At 45.7% G+C, this 22,533-nt stretch overlaps 1 protein-coding gene across 1 annotated transcript in view; it reads right to left on the reverse strand.

Annotated features, from left to right (window-relative positions):
- Positions 1-201: 201 nt before the first annotated feature.
- LOC118359052 (E3 ubiquitin-protein ligase SH3RF1-like) overlaps positions 202-22,533 on the reverse strand; it is a 55,539-nt gene continuing 33,207 nt past the window's right edge. The window contains exons 3-12 of the mRNA XM_035737256.2: positions 21,686-21,961; positions 18,603-18,698; positions 16,766-17,074; positions 12,224-12,334; positions 9,115-9,242; positions 8,088-8,258; positions 7,634-7,911; positions 7,221-7,534; positions 3,881-4,254; positions 202-3,691 (exon numbers count right to left, since the gene is read on the reverse strand). Of these exons, the coding sequence (XP_035593149.1) occupies positions 3,523-3,691; positions 3,881-4,254; positions 7,221-7,534; positions 7,634-7,911; positions 8,088-8,258; positions 9,115-9,242; positions 12,224-12,334; positions 16,766-17,074; positions 18,603-18,698; positions 21,686-21,961 (2,226 nt within the window). The 3' untranslated portion in view covers positions 202-3,522. The remainder of the gene's footprint in view (positions 3,692-3,880; positions 4,255-7,220; positions 7,535-7,633; positions 7,912-8,087; positions 8,259-9,114; positions 9,243-12,223; positions 12,335-16,765; positions 17,075-18,602; positions 18,699-21,685; positions 21,962-22,533) is intronic.

The following is a 22,533-nucleotide window of genomic DNA, read 5'->3' on the forward strand; positions in this document are numbered from 1 at the left end:
ATGGAGATGATTGCTTCAATGCATACGCACAATCTTAAGCAGATCTTGCAGAGGGATGAGAATAGAGACGAGAGATGACTTTGCTGTCGTTTCTTCAGTCCCTCATGTCTGTGGTAATGCTTTCAGACACCTCTACACTGGCAGGAAGAGACCAGCTAAACGCAATGAGACACACACAAATTAAGAGGACTGACAAGAACATGGAAACCATTAGCTTTTATTGTTCTAGTTATTTTTTTACAAAATGTGCTATTCCCTCATACTTAATGTTTTGTTTTGAATGGATGCCAATTTCACCATGATCAGACTAACTATATAAAATTAATTATAACAACCCCGCAAATTAAAAAAAAAAAAAAAAAATCAAGCAAGTCACCTTGGCATGAGGAGAATCTGTTTAGTTTAATAAAGCAGACTTTAGTGCTACCTTGTGTTCCAACAAGGCATGAGATTACAGTGAAAACATGTTCACAGGAACACCGAACTGCTTCGGTTGTTCTCGAGTCAGAGAATGTCATTATTTGATCATTAAACTATGTGAAAATCAATATGACTAAACTGACTATGGTACATATGGAAGACCTTCATTTGATCACTTTGTTGCAGGACAACTTTGCTGCAATGCAGGAAATGTAAAACGTGCAGTGTATTTCAGGTTTGAAATGTCAAATTACGAAAAATGTATCAGCCCCTACAAAAAATATCCACTAATTGTAATCCACATAATTCCTGTTGCTGCAGGACCATCCTCATGCTGTAGCAAACCGGCTCAAATTACAATCCTACATCTGTATATACTGATGGTACAGTAGTTAAATGTATGCGTGTAATGTATGAAAAAAAAATATTTAAAAAAAGGCTCATCAGTAACAGAAAGCACTCCAAATGCAAAACCCAGTTCAGCATTAGAGGTGAGGTGGAGATGGTGAATGCCAAGACAGCAGTGGAACATTAGGTTCATTCTACATAGGCAAATTGAGAAGCAAACAGATCTGAACAGTGTTTCGTACCACTTTATAGAGCCTTTACTCCCAACTCAAATGTTATTTCAAAACAACATAAAACAAATCCAGCAGTCACACATAGTGGTCCCAGCTACTGTATGACAAACACCCACTTAAACATGCTTTGGAAAATATTCCCCTCAGGTCGGACATGAAATATCCAAAATGCCTTCCAACCTCCTTATGCCTGTTGATACCCAGTTGCTAGGAAGCAAACTAAGAGCAAATCTCTTGTTGCGGTAGATTAGTGCCTACAGGTCCAACCTGTCATTTAGACACAGTGGCCTCAGCTGTTGATATTGCACCATAGCATCTGATAGAAGAGGCAGCAGGAGGAAAACCAAGGACACTGTCCTCTTGGTGTCTGCCTGGTGTGCTATAGTGAAGGGAGCCCACTAACAATAGAACAGCCACTTACTGTCTATCATTGACTAATATAATCCAACTTAGACTTTTCTACACTGCCAAAAAATAGGAGATTTGGGTCAAACCAATGGCTCATCGTGTGGTGCCTGGTGTTTCTTACTAGCAGTGCTGTCAATCTCATTACAATGACTGAAGGCCTATGGAGGAGGATGAGGTGGAGAGTGTGTGGAGTGGGACTGGATTATTTTGAAATCAAAAGTTGCTGAGAATAAGTAGGACCCAGGGCTCTGGGGTTTCACACCCTCCAAACCCAATCAAGTCGCACCTCGCTCTCTTTTTTTGTGCTTTGAAACAGACAGAAAACTAAAAAAAACGGCTACCAAAACTCAAACCAGCCACACAAATCATATTCAAGTCAATAGAACACCTATCATCACACACATTGTATAGACGCACTGTACAGCTAAGAATCAACGTTGTCCAAGTCATTGATTGTATTTATAAAAAATTAAAATTGAAAAAAACTACTCGCAACTTCAAGGAGAAACACACTAGATTGTATTGGGGGAGTGATATCAGTGATATGGTTACATTAGGAAAACAATCTGCTTTATAAGTTAAGAAGTGTTTTGTCTTGTATTGACGACACGTTAGGAATGAATTAATCTTTGAAACGAGGGTTGAGAGCCCGTGAAGGTCATACATAGAGCAGGCCTGTCAGACGTCTTGCTGCATCTCCATGCTGTAGGAGGCGCTACCCAGAGCATCTGGCGTCGTATAGATCCAAGTGGATAGAGATCTCCATGTGTTGTTAAGACGGAACTATCAGAGTCGCATGATATGGTTCCTGTGTTGATCGCGATTGTGTCCGTCGTTCACTTGAGATCTTGAGCTGCAGTATGTCCGATGAGGTTGGTCTACTATTAGAGGAGTGGGGGGCAGCTACAATGTTCATTAAGTACACACAGAACCATATACAGTAAGTAACACTTGATTGCAACATCTATGGAGTGTGTCTAGTTAACATGTCAAAAAAGGCAAGACCAAATCAAAATCCATAATAATAATGTAAATCAACAGCAGACGCTGGCTTTCCTAACGTTATGGAAATGTTTGGAAAACCTCACCAGGCATCAGATCATCAACGGTATAATAATTCCACCAAGATGACTCTCCCGCTCTCCAATAAGGGGTCCTGGAGCCCAAGGAGAAGCCATTTGGAACACCAAAAGGTCCAAGGGATACAGGAGGAGGTTGTGCAAATTCCATTTTTGGAGAGAGGTTCTGGGCCAAATTGGATGTCAAATGAATAGATGGGTGTTTGCAATATGTCAAACTCCAACTACCCAACCAGAGGGTATGGAGCTAATGACATCCAGCTGATACCTTCCAGTCAATAGAAGAATATGTTCAAGGGATCAGATTGGAATTGGGCCCACCTCTACACCTCTTCTTGCTTCACTGCATGTGCTGATGATGACATCACTGATTCTCCTCCCATCTGCTGTATTCTTTACGTTTGCGCTCAAACAGCCAATCAGTGGAGACACCATGCAATATTAACATGCAGCACGGCAGCCAATGAGAGACAAGCACAAAGTGATGTAGGAAACATGTCATAAGACAGACGCTGACTACAACCCCTAAAACACGAAAGGTCAAGCACATCTTTTACAGAACCCCCCCGCAAAAAAAACACATTCCAACTTGTCATATTTCCATCTATTAACGGTTCATATTATTAGTTCTGACTCTCTGGTCTTTGTTTCTTTATATACACTAAAGTGAGGAACAGTACAAGGCACACATTTAACGTTTTGAATTGTTACAGATATAAATAACTGACAAAAAGGAAATGAACAGGAGTAGTGTGCTCTCCTCCAGCTCGGTCCACCGTGCTTCCAACTGACAGCTAGCTCCTCTTCCTCTGCAGCTCAGTTTAAATTATTTTCATCATTCTTCTCCTCTGTACTTTGAGGACCACTTTAAATGTTGTGTATGTATCCATCTCATCCTGTCCCTAGCAACTTCCGCTAGTTGGCTCGCAGCTTGACCCCAAAACAAGGCAACAACAAAGTCAGACGTGGTTCCATTGATGGTCAGTTCATGGTATGGTCAGGTCACGGTCGGTCTACTGTGGTCCAAGTGTGAGTCAGATGCCGTCTACGAAGCTGCCAGGGAACAGTCCGGTCCTGCCGTTCCTCTGGAGTGTTCCTTTGAACCAGCCGTCCTCCCTCTTCCTGTGGACAAACACTATGTCTCCCTCTTTGAGCTCCAGCTCTGCATCACTCTGAGGGGGGTAGGACACCACCACTCTGTACCTGAGAAAGGGGGGAGATCAGAGGGGATACTGTACTGACACATTGCAGAAGCACAGGAGATCAGAGACGCCACACACACACACACACACACACACACACACACACACACACACACATTCCAGCAGAATCACAACATCAGACAGACCTTTAACAATATGTCACTGTTCTACAATATAAGAAATGCTGTACCTCTCGCATAGGATTGGCCGAGCGTCGTGCTGCTGGGAGGTGAGGGAGGAGCATGCCTGGCGAGGTGGCGGGGCGATGGGGGCACATCCGTCCAGGGGGCTACTCTTACGGTGCGTTAACTCCGGGGCTGAGGAACAGGAGGATGAAGAGGCGGCAGTAGACTCAGGCTCCACAGGGCAGGGGACAGCACGGCCATGGTTACCCACGACAATGCCAGCAGAGGAGGGAGAAGGGGTAATGTCGGGGCCCATGGCCCCCTGGAAGACATCCCCCGTAGCAGCCTGCTCTGCCTCCAGGGTGGGGGATGAGGGGGGAGAGGGGCGAGACTTCTTCTTGTTAGACGACAACAGCTTCAGAATACCTTTCTTTTCCCTCTGCAGAACAAAAGAACAAAACAGAGACATTTCAATTCACGGTGCTACTACCATGCACTCGTCTGATAATGGTGTAAGCTGCATATAGACTGTCTTACAGGAACTCACTGTGTGGACAGTCAAATCTGCATAAACATAATCCATTGTCATGGTCATTAGGGCCAGATGAGAATTTGCTCGAGACCAAATCACTGTTGTGTAATGATGTCTTCAGGGCTACAGCCAGCAGAGTTTCTCTCACTCTCTAACTCAATTCCCAGGGCCCACCCGTGAAACAGACAGAGCTCTGTGTGAGAATTTGTTTTCAAAGATAAACTGGAAGGACTCCTGTGTTCAACAAAAAATACTGAGCGCCTGGTATTCAAAACAAGGGCACCAGAAACTCCGGGTAAATGTGAACTATTTCACCAATCCACTGTAACCGTGTTTCACATCAGCCAAATATGCTAGACATGATAGAAGTAGCTACAGTGGCAAGAAAAAGTATATGAACCCTTTGGCAATACCTAGATTTCTGCATAAATTGGTCATAAAATTTGATCTTCATCTAGGTCACAACAATAGATAAACAATCTGCTTAAACTAATAACACAAACATCTATGTTTTCATGTCTTTATTGAACACATCGTATAAAACATACAGAGCAGGGTGGAAAAGTATGAACACTTTGATTTAATAACTGGTTGACCCTCTTGGCAGCAATAACCTCAACCAAACGTTTTCTGTAGTTGCGAATCAGACCTGCACAACAGTCAGGAGGAATTTTGGACCATTCCTCTTTACAAAATGGTTTCAGTTCAGCAATTTTCTTGGGGTGTCTGGTGTGAACTGCTCCCGAGGTTATGCCACGGCATTTCAAATCGGGTTGAGGTCAGGACTCTAAATGGGCCACTCCAGAAGGCGTATTGTCTTCTGTTGAAGTCATTCTGTTGTTGATTTACTTTGGTGTTTTGGGTTGTTGTCCTGTTGCATCACCCAACTTCTGTTGAGCTTCAAATGGCGGACAGACAGACTAAACTTCTCCTGAAAAATGTCTTGATAAACTTGGGAATTCATTTTCCCGTCGATGATAGCAAGCTATCCAGGCTCCAACGCAGCCCCAAACCATGATGCTCCCTTCACCATACTTTACAGTTTGGATGAGGTTTTGATGTTGGTGTGCTGTGCCTTTTTTCTCTCCACACATTGTGTTGTGTTCCTTGAAAAACAACTCAAATGTAGTTTCATCTGTCCACAGAATATTTTGCCAGTAGCGCTGTGGAACATCCAGGTGCACTTTTGCAAACTTCAGACGTGCAGCAATGTTTTTTTTTGGACAGCAGTGGCTTCCTTCCGTGGTGTCCTCCCATGAACACCATTCTTGTTTAGTGTTTTACATATCGTAGACTTGTTAACAGAGATGTTAGCATGTTCCAGAGATTTCTGTAAGTCTTTAGCTGATACTCTAGGATTCTTCTTAACCTCATTTGAGAATTCTGCACTGTGCCCTTGCAGTCATCTTTGCAGGACGGCCACTTCTAGGGAGAGTAGCAACAGTGCTGAACTTTCTCCATTTATAGACAAGTTGTCCTACCGTGGACTGATGAACATCAAGGCTGTCAGAGATACTTTTGTAACCCTTTCCAGCTTTATGCAAGTCAACAACTCTTAATTTAGGGTTTTCTGAGATCTCTTTTGTTCGAGGCATGTTTCACATCAGGCAACGCTTATGGTGAGTGTTTTTTATAGGGTAAGGCAGCTCTAACCAACATCTCCAGTCTCGTCTCAATGATTGGGCTCCAGGTTAGCTGACTCCAATTAGCTTTTGGAGAAGTCATTAGCCATACTTTTTCCAACCTACACTGTGAATGGAATGTTTAAATGATGTATTCAATATAGACAAGAAAAATTAACTAATTAACACACAAATTAGTCTAATAACACTATGTTTGTCTGTTGTTGTGACTTAGATGACCAATTTATGCAGAAATCCAGGTAAATCCAAAGGGTTCACATACTTTTTCTTGACACTTTATGTACAAACGTGAGAGATATGCTACCATTGCAGATAGCAACATTGATGGCGAAGTTGTGGGGATGTAACGATTCACTGATGTGCATCGGTCCCCAGTTCAAATGTTTAAGATATGGAGTGCATTGGTCCGCGGGAGCCCAAACCGTGCGCAGCTTCGCATGCTAACCAATAGGTAGGCCTATTCCTGATCTGGCACATCTGCACGTCACCCTTCAGCATTCAAATGTTTGTAAAATGGCTGGCGCAATATTATCGATCAAACAAGTCGACTAAATGGGGACAGCTGTAGTCGAAAGTGTTCTACAGGGATGCTGGCCATGTTGACTCCAATGCTTCCCACAGTTGTGTTAAGTTGGCTGGTGGACCGTTCTCTTGATACACACAGGAAACTGTTGTGTAAAAAAACCCAGCAGCATTGCAGTTCGACACAAACCGGTGCTCCGGCACCTACTACTATACCCCGTTCAAAAGGCACTTAAATCTTTTGTCTTGCCCATCAATCCCTCCGAATGACACGCATACAAAAATCCATGTCTCAATTGTCTCAAGGCTTCAAAATCATTCTTCAATTAACTTGTCTCCTCCCCTTCATCTACGTTGATTTAAGTGGATTCAACAAGTGACATCAATAAGAGATCACAGCTTTCACCTGGTCAGTCTGTCATGGAAAGAGCAGGTGTTCTTAATATTTATTATGAGATAGGGGTGAAATCTAAAGTTGTGCTATATATGAGCTCCATCAGCAGATTTTAATTTAGAATGGAAAATAAATGTGCTCATTCATCAAATGTTAGTGCATCAAATCGTATCACATCAAACCGAATCGCATCGTTTCAAACTAAAACATATCGTTCCTGTATGGTATCGGACCCCAAGTATCTAGATACGTATAGAATCGTCTGGAAAGGGATCGATGCACATCCCAACTAGGGTGCTATCACGAATGCCCACCTTGCCATCCTTGTCCAGCCGACAGGCGAGGGAGGAGTTAGCTGACATGGAGTTGCCGTTGCCAGGGGCGACAGGCATGGTGAGGACTGCCACTTGCCGCAGGGCATCGCCATCCAGGGACGCGGCGCTGACGTTTGGCGGGGTGAGGGAGGCAGCAGCACATCCCAGTGCCACCCCAGCACGGACACAGCCCTGGGCAGGGTTGGAGGAGGCGGAGCAGGTCTGGGATTGGCACACTGACAGGTAGGCTACAGATGTCTGTGACTGGATGGGCGTCACAGCAGCCGTGGGCCGGTCCTGACTGTGGCATGCAGCTGGGGGCAGAGGAGAGGCACGTGGTTAGACCATACACACAGAACCATATGCCCCTGTATGTATGCTTGCACCCTTCCTCTTCCCCCAGGGGACCCTACCTGTCCTGACAGCATTGCGTGCCTGGTTAACAGTCATCTGGGACGTCATGTGCATGAGCACCTTGGCCTGTCCCGTTGTCACGTGAGCAGCAGTCACCATGCCCGCGGGTAAAGGGCTGGAGAGGGCGGGGCCCGGGCAGATGGGGAGGGCCTTGTTGAAGTCAAGCAATGGAACAATGGCCCCCAGAGGAGTGGAGGGGCTGACGACGGTGACCCCTCGCCCAGCCTGGGTGCACAGAGCAAGGGGCGCTTTGGGTTGGGTGCTGCCGGACACCGTCCTAAAGGGACAAACAGAGGACAGGGAGGAAGGGTTAGAGCAGGGGAGCCTTAGGAACGCTGCATATACAGAGATAATCAGTGTGTACGTGTGTGTGTGTGTGTGTGTGCGCCTATAGTATATATACACACACACACACACAGGTGTGTGTGTGGGCGTGTAATGTCTGCGTCAGACCTGCTGACGGGGCTCATGTAATTGCCAGGAAACACTCCTATCTTGCCAGTGTGCATGGAGGTGCCTTTGAACCATCCATCTTGACAGCGCTCCAGCACCAGGAACATCTCTCCCTTCCTCAGCTCCAACTCATCCTCCTTACGGGGGGTGTAGGGAAACAGGGCCACGTAGCTGGAGAAGGAGGCGAGAGAGACGGGGAACATCAAACGCATATATGGACACACACAGGGGACTGTCCAATTACCCTCAGGAGGAAATGAGTCAATCGAAGACGTGTTGTGTGTTTCGAACATTTAGTCTGTCACATGAGCTAAATTTACCCCCCTACCACAGTCTAAAGAATGTTCGTCAACATCTCCTCTCTCTCGCTCTGAAACCCTTACTGGAAGACAGAGGAGGACAGTCCCTTCTGGACTGGTCTTCCTACAGTACATTAAGAGACAGCTGCACTATACTACTGTAGAGGAATGCTATGGTTACGTTCCGAATGACACAGCTATGTGGGTCAGGGCACCACGGAGGTGCTGTAAAGGGAGTGGGAAAGGCATGTCTCCAGGAACCTCAGAGGCTTTAAAGAACCACTGCTAAAAGACAGCATAGACACTTTCACTGGTGTCAGGGGAGAGGAAATGAAGAAAAATGTAGACACACACACGGACAGATACACGCTTTGGGGAGGTGGGCCGTATTTAATTCCAATCAGGTGTCTGGAGTCTCAGAGGAGTAATGATGTGAGGGGTCAGGGGTCAAAGGTGACAGACAGGGTCTCTGATAGGACCCAGGAGACTGTCCCCCACAGGTGTTGCCCTTTCATCTGTCAACGGAGCTCTGGGTCAACCTCTGGTGCTCCACACTGACAGCTTAGGGGTCATTCAGAGGCTTGGAGAACTCCCAGAACCCACCCAGAAGGACCCATGCCCTAGCCATGTGTGGAACCTGCTGTTTCACTGCATGTTCTCTCGGGATTAGCGTGCTTGTACTTTATACGTGGAAGAGTGTTACATGCATCTGTGTGCTGTGTACTCACACTGTGGGTCTTTGCCGCCCACTCTGTTCGCTAGTGCTGGGGGAGGGTCTCTGACTGGCAGCCAACGAGGAGGCTGCTCCCACCGCTGAGGATTGTGGTGGAGGCGGCGGGGGAGGAGGGCGAGCATCCTGTCAATGAAAAACAAACATCAACAACGACAGTCTGAAAGAGATTAGACAGCATATTAGAACAGTTTACAGTGAGCTTGAATCAAATCTCTCACATACAAAAACATCTTTGTTTGGAGCCGAAAGAAAGACCGGAGCCACAAATAAACAATTCACTGCCTTTAGCACAACATGACAGTGTTACATTACTGTTATAGCTCTTGGGGGGTCTTGAGTCCTCTGAAACATGACCCGCCAAACTGCGCTTCTTAATACACCTCCCCCGCGTAACCTGGAAGCCAGCTGCACCAATGTGTCAGAGGAAACACCGTTCAACTGACAACAGAGGTCAGCCTGCATGCGCCTGGCCCGCCACAAGGAGTCGCTAGAGCGCGATGAGCCAAGTAAAGCACCCCTGGCCAAACCCTCCGCTAACCCGTATGACGCTGGGACAATTGTGCGTTGCCCTATGGGTCTCCCGATCCCAGCCGGTTGTGACACAGCCTGGGATCGTACTCGGGTCTTTAGTGACGCCTCTAGCACTGCGATGCAGTGCCTTAGATCACTGTGCCACTCGGGAGGCCCACCCCTGGCCTTTTAACCAATGACTGACTAGGTGTTACATAACGAGAGAAACTGGTCAGTGAAAGAGGGATATCATTTACTCTGTTCAATGAGGGAGAGTATCGCTTGACACAGAGGTTTGGTCTTGTCCCCAACTTCCCCTGAGATCTGGGAAGGAATCTCCAGCATGCTTGTTTGCTTGTTTGTTGCTATAGAAATGACACTGGGGCCTGGTGAATCCATTGCTGTGTTTAATGAGGACCATATGAAAGTAAAAACATTTCTTGAAACATTATATAGTTCAGCCCACAGGCCCGCAGTGAGCGGATTCCACTGGGCTCTACTCCTTGTTCTGCCTCTAACGGGACAGAAACCAGACCTAAACAACTATTACACAATCATACACAGACACATTGGTGTACTGAGAAAGAGGTGGGTTTCTTCTAAACATGTGTAACTATCCATGTACAGTGACTTCAGAAAGTAGTTATACCCATTGTCTTGTTACAGCCTGAATTCCAAATGGACTTTCTCACCCATCTACACACAATATCCCATAATGACAAAACTGAAAACACGTTTAGACATTTTAGCTGAAACACAGAACCATCTAATTTACATAATTATTCAGACCCCTTTGCTATGACACTCCAAATTGAGCTCAGGTGCATCCAATTTCCTTTGATCACCCTTGAGATGTCGTTACAATTTGATTGGATTCCACCTGTGGCCAATTCAATTTGGACATGATTTAGAAAGAAACACACCGGTCTACAAGGTCCCACAGTTGACAGTGCATGTCAGAGCAGACACTACACCATGAAGTCTGTAGATCTCTGAGATAGAATTGTGATGAGGCTTACATCTGGGGAAGGGTTTAACAATTTCTAGAGTGTTGAAAGTTTCCAAGCACACCGTGGTTTCCATCACTGGGAAATGATAAAAATATGTAACTACCCAGACGTCAAAACCAAACTGAGCAACCGGGCAAGAAGGACCTTGTTCAGGGAGGTGACCAAGAACCCAATGGCCACTGACAGAACTACAGAGTTCCTTGGCTGAGATGGGAGAACCTGCCGGAAGGACAACAGTCTCTACAGCACTACACCAATCTGGGCTCTATGGGAGTGGCCAGACGGAAGCCACTCCCGAGAAAAAGGCACATTACAGCACGCCTGGAGTTTGCAAAAAAGGCACGTGAAAGATTCTGTCTTCCGATGATCATTTTTTAAAGATATTTGGCCTGAATGCAAAGCGCTATGTCTGGAGAAAGCCTGGCACAGCTCATCACCCGTCTAACACCACCACTACCGTGAAGCATGGTGGTGGCAGCATCATGCCATGGGGATTCTTTTCAGCAACTGGGACTGTGAGACTGGTAAGGATAGAGGGAACAATGAATGGAGCTTATATACAGGCAAATTCTTGATGAGAACCTGCTTCACAGTGCAAACAGACTGGGGGTGAAGATTTACGTTCCGACAGGACAATGACCCTAAGCATACAGCCAAAGCAACGCTGGAATGGCTTCAGAACAAGAATGTGAAAGTCCTTGAGTTTCAAAGCCAAAGCCCAGACTTGAATCGCATTGAAAATCTGTGGAAAGACTTGAAGATTGCGGTTCACAGCCACTTCCCATCTAACTTAACAAAGCTGGAGAAAATCTGCAAGGAAGAAAATCCCCAAATCCAGATGTGCAAAGCTGAAACAGACATACCAAAGATGACTCAAAGCTGCAATCGCCACCAAAGGTGATAAAGCATTGACTCATGTGTGAATCCTTATGGAAATGAGATATTTCATTTTCAATACATTTTCAAACATTTCACTGTCATTATGGGGTATTGCATGTAGATAGGTGAAACAGAAACAAAAATGGATTTCAGGCTGAACAAAATGTGGGGAAAAATCAAGGGGTATGAATACTTTGACGGCACTGTATCTGCAGAGAAATAAACAAGGAACAAGATAAATGTGTCTCAACTTGACATTAACAGGCCTGAGGAGCAGACAGACATAACTACTATGGAGCAATGGGGGAGGGGGAAGGGAGTGGCACAGCACTCAGAAGGGCCTACATGCTTGTGTGTGTGCGCGCGCGCTGCCGACGCTAGAGCGGAGATAATTAGATTGCCTGCAGGCCAGAGAAATCATCTGTACAGAAACATCATGTAGAGTTCTCCATTGAAGCGGAGAGCTCAACCTTTATGTATACATTCTCAGCAGTACCACATAGCAACACAGCCACACACCCTTCCCCACACTCCGCTGAACACGGCACAGCCATGGCAGCAGACGGCCATACGCTACTGTATGCAGGTTCCGTTTTAAGAGGAACCTGATGTAAGTGAAGTGCCATGGGCCAATTAAACATCTTTTAAAGCCAGTATTAGAGGCCCCGTAAGTGTAGTTTCAGTTGAAGAGAGAACTCCACCTACCACAGGGATGGATGTGTAGCTCGTCTCAGGGGGAAACGTGAAGACAGTTGCCGTAGTAACAGGACTGCTGGGGGGAGGAGTCACTATGAGTCCAGCTGTGCAGATGTGTACCTGTTGAGGATGGACAAAGTCAGACAACTCCCTCAATACCACCACTCCTCCTACAATATAATAGCATTACACACAGAGCACAGGACTGTGTGCTAGAACAACTATGGTATTTCAACGATAGTTGCAACCCTCCATTTGTGCTAGTCTGTCTCCTCGCATCCAGTCTCACATGGGCAGAAGACTTATGTTTGATCTGACAGACTAGTTATTTAATCTCTAAACAGGGTTGGGGAGTAACTGATTACATGCAATCGGATTACACAAAAAAAAAAAAAACAGTACCCAGTTACATTACCAGCACAAATATTGTAATCAGATTAGAGATACTTTTGAAAAACTAGTTGATTCCTTATTGGATTACTTTTCAATTCAGAAAGGATGTTCGCGAAATAATATATTGACACATTTCTGTTTTCTCAATGACGTTCAAGTCAGCATTGAAAAAAGGCGCAGGTTCAAGTTTTTTTCCCCACCTGAGCTAGTCTAACCACAATTCAGAGACCACTATGATGACACAACAAATGCATTTGATGGATCCCTTTTGTCTTCTTCTAATACCTCTTATAGGGAAAGTCATCAATTTACATGACCGAGTTTGGGTAATCCAAAAGTTACATTACTGAGAACAATTTGACAGGTAACTCGTAACTAACAGATTCCATTTAGAAAGTCACCTACCCAAACCCAGTCTCTAAAACATGTCACACATGGCCTTAAAATGTCACATTGAAATTAAATGTCGCCTTCACAGCAGCGGTGGAGCCAATTGGCTAAGTCAAGCTGTGCTGGTGTCCTGATGACACGCTTGGCTGGGTGAGGTCATATGACTGTCAAGAACAAGTTCCCATTGGCCGGGTGATGACGGATAACTGCTGAGGCCCCTTGCTGAGAGAGAGAGTGAACCACAGTGATTCACGCATTGCGCGACACTGACTCACACGTTGCATGACACTGACTCACAGGGCAATACTGTTGGACACACAATGTCTCCTTGTACCCTTGCATGACTGCCGCAGACAGAGCAGAGCAGCCGAAAGGTAAATCATTACCGAGGACCCACGTCACACTCAAATCAACTGTGGAGCGGGGGACGGTGCAATGAGGCAAGACGGCCACAGAAAACGTCTCGTCGTGAGGGGCTGCAGTACCCACACTTGCAGTACTGTACGAGGCTATATCTGTGTTGAGCATTTAGCTATATGTGTATGAGCCACATATATGTGAGTGTGTGTGTGTGTGTACAGCACATCAGTTACAACATAAGTGTTTCCAATTTACAACACATTAAAAGAGTAGCAGTTCTGTTCTCATACACTACGGGCTCCTTTAGTCAACAGTCTCTTCAAGTCCATTCCCTCTGAAATAAAAGCAGTGGACAGAGGGCGTGTTCATTCCCATACACTCCCTCCCTCTGGCCCCCGGGCAACAACTGCTTCCCGTTGTTGTTTTTCAGTCTGCTTTGAAGGAGCGAGAGAAGAGAGGCGAGAGGTCGAGTCACAGATTCCACCTGGGGTCTCTCTCCATCTTAATGTGTTTTTATTACGCCCATTAATCTAGAAATCAAACCATCGTGGGTCGTACAGCGCCTGTTTCAAAGAACAGGCTCACCTCCCAGGTGGGAACGGAGGTTTTATAATAAAGAGTGTGTCTCGTTCATAATGAGGGCAGATAAAGTCGGAAGAGTTTAAAATACATCATTCTCCCCTCCCTGTGTGGCCAAGGTTTTAATGAGAGCTGGATCATCCCAAAATGAAAAGGTATATGGATGCACAAAAATACTCAGACAGTTTCTGGAGAAACAGTCAGCACACACACACTGAGGAATGCCAGCAGTTGGAGAAAGGATTTGTGAGAATGCTGTTTCCCAGGAGAAGATGTGGGTAAAGCATGTTAGTGTCTGAAATGTGTTGCAGCCCAATGCCCAAGGGGGTGAGACAGCGAGAAGACACTCAAATAGTACATTCTATTCTCCTACTCAAAATATAACCAAGAAGAGAATCACACCCTCCAAAATCAATGCTCAATTTCTGACTGCTGCAACAGTCAGAAAAAGCCGGGGACTACGAGGGAGACCACTGAATGCTGTCAAACAACAGACTATAAAGCCATGTTGGTTTAATAGGTAAAGAAGTGTCACATTTTTTAAGATACACTACATGACCAAAAGTATGTGGACACCTGTTCATCGAACATCTCGTAAAAAAAGAATGGAGTTGGTCCCTCCTTTGCTGCCATAACAGCCTCCACTCTACTGGGAAGGCTTTCAAGAAGCCACGAGCATTAGTGCGGTTGGGCATTGATGTTGGGCGATTAGGCCAGGTGCGCAGTCGGCATTCCAATTCATCCCAAAGATGTTCAATGGGGTTGAGGTCAGGGCTCTGTGTAGGCCAGTCAAGTTCTTCCACACCAATCTCAACCAACTATTTCTGTATGGACTTCGCTTTGTGCACGGGGCTGTTGCCACAAAGTTGGAGCACAGAATCATCTAGAATGTCACTGTATGCTGTAGCGTTAAGATTTCCCTTCACTGGAACTACGAGGCCTAGCCCGGACCATGAAAAACAGCCCCAGATCATTATTCCTTCACCAAAACTCTAGTTGGCACTATACATTGGGGCAATTAGCATTTTCCTGGCATCCCGACAAACCCAGATTTGTCCGTCAGACTGCAAGATGGTGAAGCGTGATTCATCACTCCAGAAAACATACTTCTCCAGTCCAAGCTTTACACCACTCCAGCCGATGCTTGGCATTGTGCATGGTGATCTTAGGCTTGTGTGCGGCTGCTCGGCCATGGAAACCCATTTCATGACGCTCCCGACGAACAGTTATTGCGCTGACGTTGCTCCCAGAGACAGTTTGGAACTTGGTAGTTAGTATTGCAGCAGAGGACAGACAATTTTTTACACGCTACGCGCTTCAGCACTTGCCGTTCCGGTTCTGTGAGTTTGTGTGGCTTATCACATCACGGCTGAGCCGTTGTTGCCTCTAGATGTTTCCACTTTCCAATAACACTTACAGTTGACCAGGGCAGATATAGCAGGGCAGACATTTGACGAACTGATTTGTTGGAAAGGCAGCATCCTTGTGCTACGTTGTCACAGCTCTTCAGTAAGGCCATTCTACTGCCAATGTGTGTCTATGGAGATTGCATGGCTGTGTGCTCAGATATATACACCTGACAGCAACAGGTGTGGCTGAAATAGCCAAATTCACTCTTTGGAGGGATGTCCACAAACTTTTGTATATATAGTGTCATTCAAACCAAAATAATACTCATGAAATGAAGTCAACATTTAACCGTCATGTGAAGAGAGTGTATGCTCATTGGCAATGTCAGTATAGAAGTCCCTACTCTGTATACCAAGCAGGCTGGTGTGAGGCAGCTGTCGTCTCAATGCCCCTCTACGCTGTTCTCCACTGGAGAGAAAATGGAAGAAGAAAAAACTAAGCAGCCTACTGAAGGTTCTCACAGCCCCCCGTCAGTCACAAAACGCTTCAGCCTGCCTGACACGCTAACTAATCATCTGTCTGTCAATCTTATAGTCTGCGTGCCTGTCTGCCTGCTAAACTGTCTGCCTGCCTGTGTCTGTCAAGCCCCCAGCCACCCCACCCTCTCTCTCTCGCTCTCTCTCTCTCTCTAGCTACAGAGCCTGACAACCACAGAGCAGCTGTGAGTGGTTGCCATTCCGAGGTTGCTGTGGAAACCTCGGGGGCTAAGCTGGAGTCTTTTTTTGCGGGCGAGTGGAGTCACGCAGCCTTAATTTCAAACGCTTGGACGAAGCCCTGGCCTGTTCTGCATGACGTGGGGAGAGAGGGAGGGGAGTGTGGGTAATTGCTGACATAAGGAGAGTGGGAATCTTTATCGGGGAACAAAAATATCTGATGAAAACAAGAGTGTGGAATCTGCTTCTTGTTTGTTGCGTGAGCGTCTTTAGTGCACATAGTTTCCCTCGGTTCCTCACTCATTACGCCTGATTAACAAGCCCAGATGGACAGTGTGGAGCCGACATGGACAGGAAGCAGGACACACACTGAGGGTTATGACAGATCTGGTGACAGAGTGACAAGTCCATCATCATCTATCCCACGAAATCAATGGCAGTGATTATACACTAGTCCATAGTACAGACACCCATCCATAGACCAATTAGCTGTTTTGCTGGCCAACATGACGGTTTTTACAATTCTGTTTTTTAAGGGGGTTGTTCAGAACAAAATTCTACAGTAAATTGTGAAGGAATTCATTACTAGGTACAATAGACTTTAGGTTCTGGGTAAATTAATTCCATTCATCATATACAAGAGTGCTTCAGACACAAGGTTCTCTCGATTTAGTGGCTTCCTCGTTGAATACAAGGCCCCTAACCAAACAGTACAAAGACACTGGACAAGAGGGAACGCAGTAGCTCCCTTTCCCTCCTATCTTACCTGTGAGGGTGCGCTGCAGGACAGTCCTCCGCTGATCTCGCTGATGCGTGCGGCTGCCGTGGGGTTGGAGGAGCTGATGAGGACCGGCCCACTGATCTCCATGGAGTGTCTCTGTGGGGGCGGGGCCAGACAGGGCTTGTGGGACATGGTGAGTGAGGTGAACGAGTGGCGCTTCTTACTGTTCTTCTTCTCCCCGGCCCGGTGGGGGCCCCCGTTACTCTGGGGGCCCGACGAGGCCCCCTCGCCAGAGTCCCCACTGGAGTCCCCAGGCTTGTCTAACTCAATCAGCTGGCGGGCCGCAGAGTTAAACTACAGAAAGAGAGAGGGAACAGGATGATATAGGGAAGGGAAGGTGGGAAAAGGTGAAGGGAGAACATGGAGAGCAGGATGTGGAGGGGTAGATAGGAGAGAAAGGGAGTTGTTAATATGATAATGAAAGCTGTCACTCCTCATAATGAAACTAGCCGTAGTGAAAACCAGCCTTTATCTGATGGGAGAAAGCAATGTGCTGAGAATGCAGCCAGTGCCAGGGGGTTGAGAGAGGACCTTTGGGCTCAGGGGGAGTGGAGGGTTTTCAGGCAGCCAGCGAGCGGAGGAGACTGCAGGCCTTCACGGCCTCTTTCGTGTGAGGCAGGAATCAAAGGAGGAACACTAAAAAGGGTTTAGCTAATCACAGGGAGGACGAGGGAGCACTCCACGACACAGATAGCCCCGAGCTGCTCTTCCTCTACTTAGAACATCAAAGCAGAGAATTTTCACACCAATCCCGAGGAGAGGCCGTGCTAAGCTGGGTTCACCAAGTGGTCCCGTGTACACACGTAGCACTAGATCAGATGTACAGCCAAGTATATACAGCCAAATATAGAATGGGTATCAGTATAGAATCACTGCACAGACAGAACTCCCCATCCATAATCAAGTGTGGTTATGCAAGACCTAGATTTGAGTTTGTCCTCTTTGACAGTGCCAGAATTGCAGAATTGTTCATATTTTCTTTTAAAAAGATATTTACTGTGTGACATATGCTGAATGTACAGTGCTCATCATTTGGATATTTGTGTAACCTGTGCGAGACCCGAGTGAAAAATGTCTTCCTTGGAGGAACACATAGCATGTCTCTTGCTGTGAAAACACAGCCAATTGTATATGCACGAATGGTTTCGCATCCATTCCCTTCAAAGACGCCCCCGTCGGGATATTAGACAAACCTAAAAATCTGTCACATAAATAGGGCCTTTTTCTCTTCCTCTGCTTCTAAGAATGTCAATTTCGATGTCAGAGTCAAAGATTACCTTCACAAAAGCATTCACACGGAAAAAGGTCTTGCCTTCCTCAAATTGTGCTTCCTTTTATGACGTGTCTCCGCCCACTCCTGTGTTTCTCTCTACCATGCTCCTCCATTAAGAGAGAAATGATGTTCTAAAAGGTTCTCATAGTGCCACTAGTTACTTCTGCATGTTACTTCTACATTCTCCAGTTATGTTTCAGGTCTATTACACAGGTAAGGTTCATCATCCCAGCAGACAGTTCTCTACTAAAACAGCAGTGATCAGTGAGGCTTTAGTGGGACTGTGAATTACCTCAGGATGCCCAATCAGTAGTAAATCTACTGGCATGTTTAGTACTTTGGTGAAATATATTTTGACCGTTTTCAGGGGCGAAGCAACAGGGGAAAGCAGAGAGAGCACTATAATGTGCACATTTTGCAAGATGTCTAATAAAGCAAAAATGATAGCACTAACACACTCAGCATTTTTCAACCTCTTCCTGAGGTAAAATGGTCCCCTGGACATATCAGGGACGCTCCGGTTAACACCTGGAGGAATATTTTGCTTACCTCGACATATGATATGGGGAAGATTCCTATTTTATCCCCCAGCATTCCCTCTGCCCAGTTTTCATCCACTCGGCGAATCACAGTCAGAATATCCTCCTAGAAGAGAAAATATACAGAGTTTGTTACTGGGCAGACTGTCATTAAAGATGCTGCTCACCAGTCCTTTATGAAGAGAGAGAGAGAGACCATGTTTTATTAAAAACTAAAAGTAAGTGCCCACATTAAGGCTAGACTGCATTATAAGAGCAATAAACTGGATCCTGTTTAGAAAGGAACAAGCCAAGCACTTTCCTTTGTTACAGATTTTGCTCATAAGACATAAAAAACAGGCGACAGCTTATAAAAGTCAAAGATAGAAAGTAATGACCCATTGGCTATATGTGAATAGATCCAGGAATGAAGTAATTTAGCAACAGGGGTTGAAACCGGTTCAGGGATATGTTAAAATAACAATTATTTTACATTTATACTGTTCTGAAACAGAACCATTATTTTAAACATATGGGAACCGGTTAATGCCGTTCTTTTACGTTCTGGCCATTTTTTTCCCAGTCCCACAAAAATCCCATCAAAGCTCTATTCATGTGACAGTTTGTAGCGTCTATGCAAAGCCCTCACTCTGTCACTCAGAAACAAGTTCCAGTGTCTGCCTGTCAGTGCATGTGTAGGCTACCTGCCACTGCATAGGTTACTGTAGAATGCTGACGATGTTACAACTGTGATTCAGAAATTAGGGAGAGACATTTTTAATTAGAGAAGAATTTAATTGTTTCAATGCTAGTTAAGGATACTATAATGTAATCTAATTCAGATAACATGTGTCATAAGATGCCCAGCGCTTCAAGTCAAGACTCCTGCTCCACCCTCTCCCCAACTGAAAAATTTCAGTTGTATCTCATTTGAGGTTTAAAAAGGAACAATATAAACCAGTACTTTTTGGGGGTTTTGAACCGGTTCAGAACTTTATTTTTCTGGTTAGAACAGTGGAATGAAGAAAAAATATGGTTCTGTTCAGAACGAAAATAATTTGTTCCAACCCGCTTAGCAATGGTAGCACAGGTGCAGTGTGAGCGTGGATAACTGGTCCTCTACACTGGGAGGGGAAATGTATTGCATAAGCTCAGCAGGACACGTCCACAAAGACCGCCACGAACGCACTCAGAGTGTGGTCAGGGTTAAGCCACAGAGCTTTTACAATCAACAGTTGCTGAGCTGTTAGATGCTCCAAAAACAGGAAAATGACAGCTTAGAAAATAAACAGTATAGGTTGTAATTAAAACTCTTGCTACTATGTCCTATGTGGTACGTCTGTAAAGTCTAGTGTCGTCACGATACCCACATTTTACAAACGATACCAGGCCAAGTATCACAATACCAAGTAGTATTGGGAAGGAGGGGGTGTTATGCTCGCTCATGTGCTACACAACCAATCTGTGACTGATGTTCACACTTCTACCCAATACAACACATACTGAATTTAACATCACACTGTTCAATGTGTAACATAGAATGGGTAATTTCTCATATATGCAAAGGTCTACCTGTGATTCGCTGGAGGAATTGGAGGAAGGAATATACATGCATAACCTTCTGCATGTCATTGTGTCAGTAAGGAGAAAACACAGCATGAAACCTACTCTTCAGTTCACACACACACCACTCATAAGCACACTCAAACACACACGACTCCCAACTTTAAAAACAAATGTTAGGCACCAAACAGAATGTAAGGTGCACCAGAAAAAGACAGATTTTCAATATAGTTAGGCCTATATGAATCCTACCTTTGAATAAACATCTTTTGAGTAGCAGACCCTTTTCCTTTCTTCCTTTGTCAATCAAATTAGCCTACATCTACTGCGAGGTTACAAGGTTGTTCGCTAGCTAGGTAACATGACTGAAAATGGTGTGTTATCAAAACAATAATTAGCTGTCCGGGATTGGTTTAAAAACATCTCGCGACATGGTTTGTGAAATTATATCAAATGTGCGCAGGAAGAAAAAGAAACGTTAGCTCCGGTTATACGAGTCTACATTTCTTTCATACCATTTGACATTTTCTATGTCGTTAACCATGCTGTTGCAGAGCTGTTTTCTTCTCTGGCACTGCTGCATGGCAGCGAACTTGCAAAGCCTATACTCAGACTAGCCTGTGCCCTTGTTATATCAGGGATGAAATGATATACAATGTATCAACTTCGCTTGCTCTGTGCTCTGCTCCAATGTATCGAATGTAACAGAAGACTGATCAGGGTCTCCATCAAGGCTATATTATATTTACAAAACTGATGGAGGAATAGATGTGCAGGGAGGGCAGACGGAGAGAAGCAGGTGGATGAGGGCTGGTAGGGGATGCTGAGAGAAGCAGGTGGATGAGGGCTGGTAGGGGATGCTGAGAGAAGCAGGTGGATGAGGGCTGGTAGGGGATGCTGAGAGAAGCAGGTGGATGAGGGCTGGTATAGGATGCTGAGAGAAGCAGGTGGACGAGGGCTGGTAGGAGATGCTGAGAGAAGCAGGTGGGTGAGGGCTGGTAGAGAATGCTGAGAGAAGCAGGTGGATGAGGGCTGGTAGGGGATGCTGAGAGAAGCAGGTGGATGAGGGCTGGTAGGGGATGCTGAGAGAAGCAGGTGGGTGAGGGCTGGTAGAGAATGCTGAGAGAAGCAGGTGGATGAGGGCTGGTAGGGGATGCTGAGAGAAGCAGGTGGATGAGGGCTGGTAGGGGATGCTGAGAGAAGCAGGTGGGTGAGGGCTGGTAGGGGATGCTGAGAGAAGCAGGTGGATGAGGGCTGGTAGGGGATGTGGCTGGCTGATCACATCTGCCACATGTGATATGCGCATGAAAGTGAACTGGACATTGGACCGGTGCATACAAGAGACTAGTTACTGAACTTAAACTGACTTTAGAAACATTTTACAACAGGCGCCAGTGGGTTTCTTTAGATTGGTAGGGCCGAAAAAGTTAATAGTATTATATGAAAACGGTACTACAGTATTCTAAAATGTTGGTATCATAAGTATTATTACGCTTTGGTACTGTGATGCAGGTATACCGTGCAACACTAGTACAGTTGTCTATAACTCACCTTAGTAAAGGGCAGGCAATCCTTGTCTGCCTCCTTGTCTTTGAGCTCAAAGTCATAGAGGGCCTTGCACTGTGGCGGGGGTTGCGGCAGTGGCTTGATGATCTGGACAAAGTTGGTGGGGAAGAAACCGTGGACTCCGCCAATCTCCCCATGGTACCAATTCTCATCCACCTGACGTCGCAGGATGATGACGTCACCCTTACTGAACTTGAGGTCCCCAGGTTCCTTGCCATCGTAGTTGTACAGGGCCTTGGCACAGGGCAGCTGGGGTACACCCTGTAGAGGGAGAGAGAAAGAGTTCAGGCTAGACCCAAAATATCAGGACTGATGGAGCACCACTCAGAAGCACATACATTTTTCAAAACCTAGAGAGGTATAACTGAAGACCAGAGCCACTTGGGACAAGAACACAGTGAGGGGTAGTAGTGATGGGTCACTCACACGGGAATCAGGAATAAACCACCCTGACTTGAGCAGAAGAACACTTTCAGATAGGCTAGTGGTGAGTGAGGGTGTTGCGGTCTATCATCCCTCCCTCAGGTGAATGATTGGCTTCCTCCAAGTCAGGGAATGCCTCAGTCACCACTCTCACCGGCATTCACCTCTCTGTTTCACTCTAACCGAAAGAGAGACTCAAAACGATGTACCTAAAAGAAGCTCGGCCCAAAACAGACACCAGTTACTATGGAAACCAAAGGAAGGCCTACTTGCTATGGGAGCAGAAAGAAAGAAGCAATAAAAGAGACAAGAAAACTGCATTCCCAAAACCAGGAGTAAACAAAACCTGCATCTGTCGGAGTGTGTGTGTGCGCGAGAGACACAGAATGTGTCTTGTTAGGGCCCCTTTA

Source organism: Oncorhynchus keta, chromosome 26 (genome assembly GCF_023373465.1).
Source record: "Oncorhynchus keta strain PuntledgeMale-10-30-2019 chromosome 26, Oket_V2, whole genome shotgun sequence".
NCBI lineage: Eukaryota > Metazoa > Chordata > Actinopteri > Salmoniformes > Salmonidae > Oncorhynchus > Oncorhynchus keta.